The 10,000-nt window shown below is 33.6% G+C and overlaps 1 protein-coding gene across 4 annotated transcripts in view; it reads left to right on the forward strand.

Moving 5' to 3' along the window:
* LOC106867807 (atrial natriuretic peptide receptor 1) overlaps positions 1-10,000 on the forward strand; it is an 865,062-nt gene that overhangs the window by 524,891 nt on the left and 330,171 nt on the right. For all 4 annotated transcript variants that reach the window (XM_014912829.3, XM_089356636.1, XM_014912828.3 and 1 more), the window contains one exon: positions 7,669-7,807. In XM_014912829.3, coding sequence (XP_014768315.1) covers positions 7,669-7,807 — 139 coding nt within the window. The remainder of the gene's footprint in view (positions 1-7,668; positions 7,808-10,000) is intronic.

A 10,000-nucleotide genomic window follows, 5' to 3' on the forward strand; every position in this document is an offset into this window, starting at 1 on the left:
AGTACGCATCGTTAAAATGGTTCTTCCCACGAACACAAATTAAATTGTTTTCGCGGAGGGTAGTGGCGGACGGAAAACAAGACAGGAAAACGAAACGGTGAATTAAACAAACAAAAAGGTTGTACAGCCAGACGTGAAGTGTTTATGTCTTGAACGCTGTGAAGCACGTACAGGAAGTTCAAAGAAGTACGTGCGAGCTTGGTGATTCCAAGAACGAAAAGAAATAGCAGCCGGACACACGTGACCAAGGCTGTGTGAAGAGAAAGAGTAACAGAGGGAAAAGGAGGGAAGAAGTAGAACAAAAGTGAGCAGCGAGAGGTAGAGAGAGAGAGATAGTAGTAGTAACGGTGAGAGGCGAAGGACGCGTAACAAGAGAGAGAGAGAGAGAGAGAGAGAAGTAGTGACAGGTTGAGGCGAAGAACAGTAGAGGGAAGAATGAGAGGGGGAGATAGAAATAGAGAGAGTCGCGTTAGAAAAATAGTTAAAACTTACTGTATAAAGGTAACGCGTGCGTTCTGTCGTGATGTATGTATGTATATACATGCATATATACGTATATATATATATATATATATATATATATATATATATATATATATATATATATGTATAAATTTATATATACATACACACACACACACACACACATACACACACACACATATATATATATATGCATATACATATATAATTTTGCGAGCATCTGATATTTGTAGAAGTAATGGAACCCTGTGGTGTATCCTCAGATGTAGAGGACTAGATTGAAAGCATAGACGTAAGTGAACTCTCTCCTAGAGTCATCCAAAAGCAACGTGACAATGTTAACCTGGGTGACAGTTAAAGCCTGTTACTCAGCAAAGCTTATATTCTATTGAAGTGAAACTTCAGCGCAATTTCTATCTACCCAGTTTAGCTCACAAGAAATTGCTGAACCTGAAGTGTATAGTAGAATAGAACCGCCTAAGATAGAATGCAATGAGTTTGAACCCGTAGTATATCACCATTTTTAACCACGCTGCCATATCCCTACTAATTACCATATTAAATGGCAACCAACACACTGTCCAGTCAATCTGATTAACAGGTAATCGAAATGAACTATCAACATTTAAGTATCTATATCAAGGTCATAATTGTGTATCGAACTCTAGGTGTAAATATCACCTCGTTGCTCCATCAGCTGACACTATGTAATAATAACTTCTTAAGCCACTGTTATTACTAATGCACGTTCACGCTGTATTTCTAAATATATGAATTCTATAATTCACTCTGAAAATGAATTAACTTTCTTCCAATATTTCATAATAATATTTCCAATTAAGTCTTATTCACAGTAAAATATTCATTAAATTTATTGATGTAGAATAATTTGCGGAAATATTTTAGCATATTTCCTCGTCTATTAACGGTTCTCTACAGCATTCGTCGTTTCCAGTGCTAAGAATTTGAAAGCATTCCTTCCTTGTTATGTTAATGCTGTAGAGAACAAGGAATATGAAGATTTGACAGATAAAGTAGAGCGTCATTCTAAATATGTTGTAGTATTTAGTTACGTATCGATTCTTCCTGATTTCAAATCAAGCTGAGATCGCTCTTGCCTTTCAACCCTGCACATTGTTTTACGTTTTTCCTAAAGAAGCATGGTCCTACTACGTTTGTGTGTTAATTCAATAGATTAGTTCCGTCACCTATAAATGTGTAGTCTTTTACCTAAATAAGAATAATTTAGATAAGACAGAGACACACAGAGACAGACACACGCACACATATGCATACACATACTCACACACACACACACACATGCACGCATATATTCACACGCACACACATGTTCTTCACCAACAATTTCGTTTCCTCCATATTACGATAATTCTAAACATGATTTATAGAAAGACGCAAATATGTTTTTAAACGTTACTACCGCTATCTTACGAAAACATTCCAATTGCTGGAATAGATGTTATTTAGAATTCTTCTAAATAATGTATTTATAGTGAACTAATTTAATATTTATGTTATTTTGTGTTTCCATTTCGAATGTTCCTTCAAAATTACTTTTGCCGCCTCATATTTAGTTTAGGTGACTAATCTCTTTGTATCGATTTTAGTTTTAAAAAGTGAAGACTATTTTCAATGAACCTGTATGTATTGTCCAATTCCTTGCGATCTGCTTGTCATGTGTAATAGCTCTGCCAACTGAGAACAAACAAAAGGTGAATTCAAACCCCAAAATATAAAACTGTTTTAGGCTTTAGTCAGAGTAAGAGGGGCAGCAACAACCATGATTTTGCAGTGAGTCTTAGAAGTGCTGTTGGAGGAAACCATGATTGATTGATTACTCTCAGACCTCAGAGTTTGTTTCAATGTTTGTAACAGAATCGACTGTATCAAAAGCACATATAAAAGGCAGGCTGTGGTGTTACTGTGGAGACTCATTGAGAATCGATATCATCTATGTTTTCAAGTGTGGGCACAAGGCCAGCAATTTTTGAGTGAGGGATAAGTCAAGTAGATCGAAGCCAGTGCTCAACTGGTACATGTTTTAATCGATCCTGATAGGATGAAAGGCAAAGTGGGCCTAGGTGGAATTTGATCTCAGAACGTAAAAACAGACGACATACCGCTAAGCATTTTACGTGATGCGATAACGATTCTGCCAGCTCGACGCCTTCATCAATTCAAATATTAATCAGCTAAACATAATCCTAATACTCCAAAAATTTTATCCGCGAATATCCTAGTGATACTTATATCTTACTTGAAATACGAACGTGTTGAAGTTGATGATATCACGTACCGCCTGAGTAAGCTTCTTCTTCATATACCAGAACGCAACAACAGTTAGCGAGGTAATAATGAGTTTACAGCAGCCTCACCTCGCCGCCACTCAGTCGCTAATGCACACACACACACAAATGTCAAGACAAGCTCTGATCATGAGTTCACAGAGTATCATTAGGCGGTAGTCTGATTTAACCAGGTGTCGCAATACTCTGAGTTAGTGTATTAAACATCCCATAACCACATAACTACCTGTACTCACTAACAAAAACATTGCTATAGCAGTGTCAGATCGCAATATCTACTGTTAATACATACACCACCACCAAACATAGGTGCCTGCGTGTGTGTGCACACATCCTTAGATATGTACATAATGTATGCTTGTTTGTTTTGTAGATGTGTGTGTGTATAATCTTTCGAAGATGTTTCGTGTTTTCTGCTACTGAAGAATCGTCAGTAAAGATGTAACTCTCAAACTTTAAGTGATGACGGCGTGATCCGTTAAGCGCAAAACTTTTGTTGTTTCACCGAAGATGGAAAATAAAACTGATATGATTGTAAAGGGACTTAATCAAACATGGAAACAAATGCTTCAAATATTTCATTTTTGATGCACAGAATCTACCAACTCACACCTATTTGTAATCGCCTGGACAATGAATCAATTTTTACACAAAGTAGATAGTATGCAGTATGATACATTTTATTTCATTACTCATTAATTTTAGCATATATTTTAAATGCAGTTTGGTTATATGGGTGTCATGTGATATTCCTATTTACAAAAACTCTCAAATGAATAAATAGGAGTTGATTAATATGTGGTGAAGTCCTGCTTTTGTTATCTGGGAAATACTGGCTTTAAAGAAGTTTCAGATCCTAACTTCCCACGACATAGCAAATTTTCAAGTAATACTTGAAAATTTGCTATGTTCTTTGTTTTAGCCATAAATATCAGAGTCGTTGGACAGTATAACAAAAGAAGAATGAAATGAAAAATGTAAAATAGTCTTTAAAAAAACTGTCGAAAAGATAATGCAGAGATTAAAGTGTAAACGTTGATGTAGTTCACCGATACCCTGACATTTTTTATGAATCGCATGACTATGGAAAACTCCATAGAATTTAGGAAAAAAATTGTGAGGAAACCTATCTCTGAACAGAGATTATATACCAAAATATATTCTTATCATTTAATATAAATTACAAAATAACATATCGAATTACATATATTATTCAGGAATTCGCAATGATAAAAGCTTTGTAAAGAAATCTAGACGCAAAGTAATGTATAGTTATTTCGTCTATTTTGAACGGAAATACAAGTGCACACGCAAAAACAACATGTAATATGTTATGGATAGAGCAGACAAAAATTATGCATCTCTCAGTACGAAGTTAGTAGAATTGATCTATATTAATGGAATTATTTACGATTCCGCATTTCTTTCTGTTAGCTGCAATCAGTTAAAGTAACTGAAGACTATCTCTGGTATGTATGTATGTATGTATGTATGTATGCATATGCGCATAATATATATATATATGCGTGTATGTGCATATATATATATATATATATATATATATATATATATATATATATATATATATACATATACACACACACACACACACACACACACACACATATATATAGATATATATATATATATGTATATATATATATATATATATATATATATATATATATATATATATATATATATGTAAATATATATATATGTATGTATATATATATATGTGTGTGTATGTATGTATGCGTGTATGTATGTATATGATGTAAATATATACACGTGTGTGTATGACAATATACATACATACGTAAACACATACATATGTTCGGCCGCTGAATGAAAACATTGTTTGTAAATTGTTTGTTGTGAAGTATTGATATATTCACACTATAAGACATTTGTTTTCCTTCCTTGATAATTTATTAAAAAAGTCTGTTGTTTGTGATTACAAATAACTACGTCTACTTCTTTAAATCTATTTATATTGAGCTGCAATTTTACTTACCTAGAGCGTTTACAGAGAAACAATGTAATTCTATTTTTAAAAGTTTCACTTATTGTCGTATGCTTAGTTGTCACCTTTAATTCTCAAACTAATAAGTATTTGATTTTTAGGAACAGCTCATTCTGCTAATACAAATAGTAAATCTTATGTAAACTTTCAAAAAGTTAATTGTACTGCGTCCATCAATTATCTGTTTGCACGGATGTAGTTTTTATTATTGATTCTATAGTTACCGTGTTTACATTCACTATAAGTTGATTTATAGATCTCTTACTGGAATGCTGAAATATTAATTAATTTCTTGTAAGATTTCTTAAATTTTAGATGTTTTGATAAATTGCCGATTGATATTCTCAGTTTTAGGCGATAGCGTTTGTTTTTGTTTCATACATATCTTTCCTTCACGTGTCTTCTCACCTTAGGTATCTCGAGAGATTTTCTGTAGAGATTATAACTAGCACTGATTTGTTACGACTTTTCGCATCCGTATGATATAAGCAACAAGGAGATCGAAAATGGAAAAATAGGTAATAGGTGTATATTCATATTTCAAGAGTCCTTGCTCCTTTATCATCAGCACCACATCCGACCCATCCACGAACTTATCGCTTAAATAGCCCCTAAATACAGCAGTCTAACGTTATTGAATATACCAAATTTACATATTAAACACATTCCTGGCAGCTGGTACGTACATGTTAATGACTTGTTAGGGACATCGTGTGGAGGCCCAATGGCCCAGTGGTTAGGGCAGCGGACTCGCGGTCATAGGATCGCGGATTTGATTCCCAGACCGTGCGTTGTGAGTGTTTATTGAGCGAAAACACCTAATGCACTACGAGGATCTGGCGGGGGGCGGGCGAACCCTGCTATACTCTTCCACCACAACTTTCTCTCACTCTTACTTCCTGTTTCTTTTTCAAATGGTCAGCCTTGTCACACTGAATATCCCCGAAAGCTACGTTAAGGGTACACGTGTCTGTGGAGTGCTCAGCCACTTGCACGTTAATTTCACGAGCAGGCTGTTCCGTTGATCGGATCAACTGGAAACCTCGACGTCGTAAGCGACGGAGTGCCAACAACAACAGGGACCCCGTATTTCGTTGTGCAACCATTATATACTACAAAATATATTATTTTCTACTCTAGGCACAAGGTCCTAAATTTTTTGGGAGGGGGCGGGGCAGTCGATTAGATCGACCCCGAAGAGATGGAAAGTAAAGTCAACCTGGGTGGAATTTAAACCCAGAACGTAAAGACAGACGAAATACCACGAAGCATTTCACCCGGCTTGTTAACGTTTCTGCCAGCTTGTCGCCTTATAATACAAAATATATTAAACGCTTTATAAGTCAATATTGCGTCTTACTGGTATAATTGGTATATCGAATAATGTTACACCGCTATATTTAGTAACAATTTAAGTAATGAATTCGTGGATGTTTAATGAGTTGAACGTATTACTAAAGAAGGAGCAAGAACTCCTAATATATGCATACACACCCATTACCAACATTTCCATCTTCGATCGCATTGTTGTTTGCATTAGACTTCGTAGCAAATCAGTACTGGCTATAATTTCTATTGAAAACCAGTAGAGTTAACCTTAAAATGTAAACTATATTTGTTTTCAAACTAAAAGTAACCTACCAATAGTAGATCTCCGAATTTCTTTATACCGAATTCAGATAATTTAGAGTTGTATTTTTGATATTTCGTGAAGTGATTTATTAAATACCCGTAATGTACTGGTTTGATTCAATAAACCATACAGTCCACTATAGCTAATCTCCATATCAAAGACAAAAGAATATATGCTAACTTATAGCTTATAAACGCAGGCGTGACGATATGGTGAGAAGTCTGCTTCTCAACCACATGATTCCAGGCTCAGTCCCACTACGTGGCAGAATAGGCAAGTGTTTTCTATTATAGCCTCGGTTCAACTAATGTGTTGTGAGTGAAGGAGTTTTGGAGAGAAGGAGCCCGTCGTATATGTGTGTGTGTGTGTGTGTGTGTGTGTGTGTGTGCACGCGCTTGCACGCGCGCTTTTGTACCAGTGTTTGTATCCTACAACCGTTTAGACAATCGATATTGGTGTTTTTACACCTCAGCAACATTTGCGGTGGTATCAGGCTTTAAATTAAATAAGTGCTGTACTAGAATCATTCGAATAGAAATTCTTTAAGGTGATACTCCAACGTAGCCGCAGTCTAATGACTGAAATAAGTAAAAGATAAAAGGTATATGATAGAGGTGTCAATCTCATCTACTCTTAATCTCTGTCAAGCTCTTCGTCCGGTCATTTCAGCCAAAGACTTCTTACAAACTTTAATACTTGAAGTTTCGTAACTGAATGCTACTCTTTTTCTCTCGACCAATATCTATCTCAAACAGGGCGGTGTGCTGGCAGAATCGTTAGCATGCCTGTTAAAATGTTCAGCGGCATTTTGTTCGATTTTACGTTGTGAGTTCATATTCCGCCGGAGTCGACTTCTCTTCTCAGCCTTTCAGGATTGATAAAATAAGCACCAGTTGGTGTAATCGACTTACCCGCTACTCGGAAACTGCAGATCTTGTGCCAAAATTAGAAAGTGATATCTGTTTCAAATCAGAAAAATAGGACAGCATGTCCCCTTCCTTACAACGAGTCTCATTTCATGATTGTAACCTATTTCACTAGCATTTGACAATTAACTATAATAGTTTTAAGCTTCTAGTAGTAGTAGTAGTAGTAGTAGTAGTAGTAGTAGTAGTAGTAGTAAAGAAGTGTTATTAACATGCATGTATTTTGCTTATTTCATTTTGATCACCGCTTAGTATTTCACTTTTATTCAATAGGTTGTCGCAAACTACTATGGGAGAACAAAAAAGTATGAACCTGTTCTGAATAAAAAGATTCATTGGCCAGGTGGTTGGCAAACTGCACCGCCAGATACACCAAAATGTGGCTTTGATGGTTCTAAATGCCCCCCAGACCGTAAGTAACATTTTTTAACTGCCGATTTTTTTATTTGTTGGGAGTTTGTCAAGATATTTTTTTATATAACTTCTAAGCTTTCTTTTGAGATATAGAGGGCTAGAATTAATTGTTAGATATCTGTTAGATGTAGGCACATAAAATGTTCTAAATCCAAGATACATATAAACAAATATCTTTTAACACACTATACTTTATTTGTTAGTTTTAATATTGGTACAATTCAACTGAATATAGTATTACATTATATATTTATAAATCTTTACACGTGTCCTTGTGACAGCTTCGCAATAAATTACATCTTAGGTAATCATCATGAGTAACGCAGTTGAAATTCCACCGAGGTCGACTTTGTCTTTCATTCTCTTTGGCTCGATGAAATAAATACCAGTTGAGCATTGGCAAACGACTAGTCCCTTTCCCCAAAATTCCAGGCCTTGTGCCTAAAGTAGAAATGATTGCGTAATTATCCCCAGAAAACGTATGAATTTGACATGAATAAATTATGCACTAGATATCCTCCTCCTATCTTGTACTTGACCATTATAAACCATATCCTTTAGTATAAGATTTTTATATCTGGCATTTATTTTAGAGGGTAATGGAATACATGGCTATCGAATGCAATGGTTAAATGTGTGGCACTCTATTGCTCTCACACACGTGCTGTTTTTCCTTCTCTAGACTTTTCTGGTTTCCTTTCGGACGAAGAACTATGCTCGAAACGTCAAAAACTTACTCTTTTATTCCACCTTTATCAAGCGACAAAATAATACATTCCATGTGCAAGTTCTCTTGTTTTTTTTGGTATTGTTATTCTTAATGTCCGACTATATATATTATATATATATATATATATATATATATATATATATATATATATATATATATATATATATATATATATATGTATATATATATATATATATATGTATATATATATATATATATATGTATGTATGTATGTATGTATATATATATATATATATATATATATATATATATATATATATATATATATATATATATATATATATATATATATATATATATATATATATATGTATGTATGTATGTATGTATGTAAATCAGAAATAGAATAACACAACGAAACAATAAATTGATCAGTTGTAAATTCAATATAAATATTTTATACAAACAAATTATTTATAAGGTATGTTAATCTGATGAAATATCATTACAGATTCAAACGTATTCGAATTTTCTTCAAAAACTTTGTCTATGAATGAAGCGGAAACACCTGTAATTTATGAGATGTATCATTTGTTTGTATGAAATGTTTATATTGAATTGTATCAATAATTGTTCAATTTATTGTTTTGTTTTGTTTTTCCATTTCTGATTTACATTTATATGTTAATAAATTGTATGTTTATTTTATGTACCAAGTGAGGTAACATTATTATTGATATTGGTAATATAAACCAGTACATTCTTGAGATATCTAATATCCTTAAGGTGTATTTAGACCTAGCTAAGCTGTATATATACACAGACATATATGTACACGTATGTATATCTTTTCGTTTTTATATATTTGCATATATATATATATATATATATATATATATATGCAAATATATAAAAACAAAAAGATAAAGAGAGCAAAGGTAAGGGTGAAGAAATTTATGGATAATATAAATATTATATATATATACATAAATATATATATGTATATGTGTGTGTGTGTGTATTTATACATACATACATACATACATATATCTGAGGATAGAAACATTCATGTATGGGAATCTCACACGTGGAAGCAATGGACAGAGTGTTTTTACAATGTTTGTTTTTACCATAAGGGAGAACTTTCTTCACAGCAACCGCAGTGAATTTGGCTTTAGCAGTTGAAATATGTCACAAACATATTTTAACTGACCGAATGTTCGTAAAAATATATATAATCAAAAAAATAAATAACAAGCGCTGGATGTGTCACTTCATTATAGGTGTTTCCAACGAATTTCTTAATAGCTTCATAAGTATCATAAGAAAGCATCATAAGAAAACAAAAACTGTCAGATGATACTTAACACTTCAAATAATATAAGAACAACATATAACCGCAAGGGGCGAACGAAAACTGATTCAAGCTAAGGCTGGCTTGGAATGAGAGAAAAAAAGCAAAGCTAGGATGATATTAAGAAGTTAGTCAGTGAGTATTGG

The sequence above is a fragment of the Octopus bimaculoides genome, chromosome 8 (genome assembly GCF_046866305.1).
Source record: "Octopus bimaculoides isolate indiv1 chromosome 8, ASM4686630v1, whole genome shotgun sequence".
NCBI classification, from domain to species: Eukaryota; Metazoa; Mollusca; class Cephalopoda; order Octopoda; family Octopodidae; genus Octopus; species Octopus bimaculoides.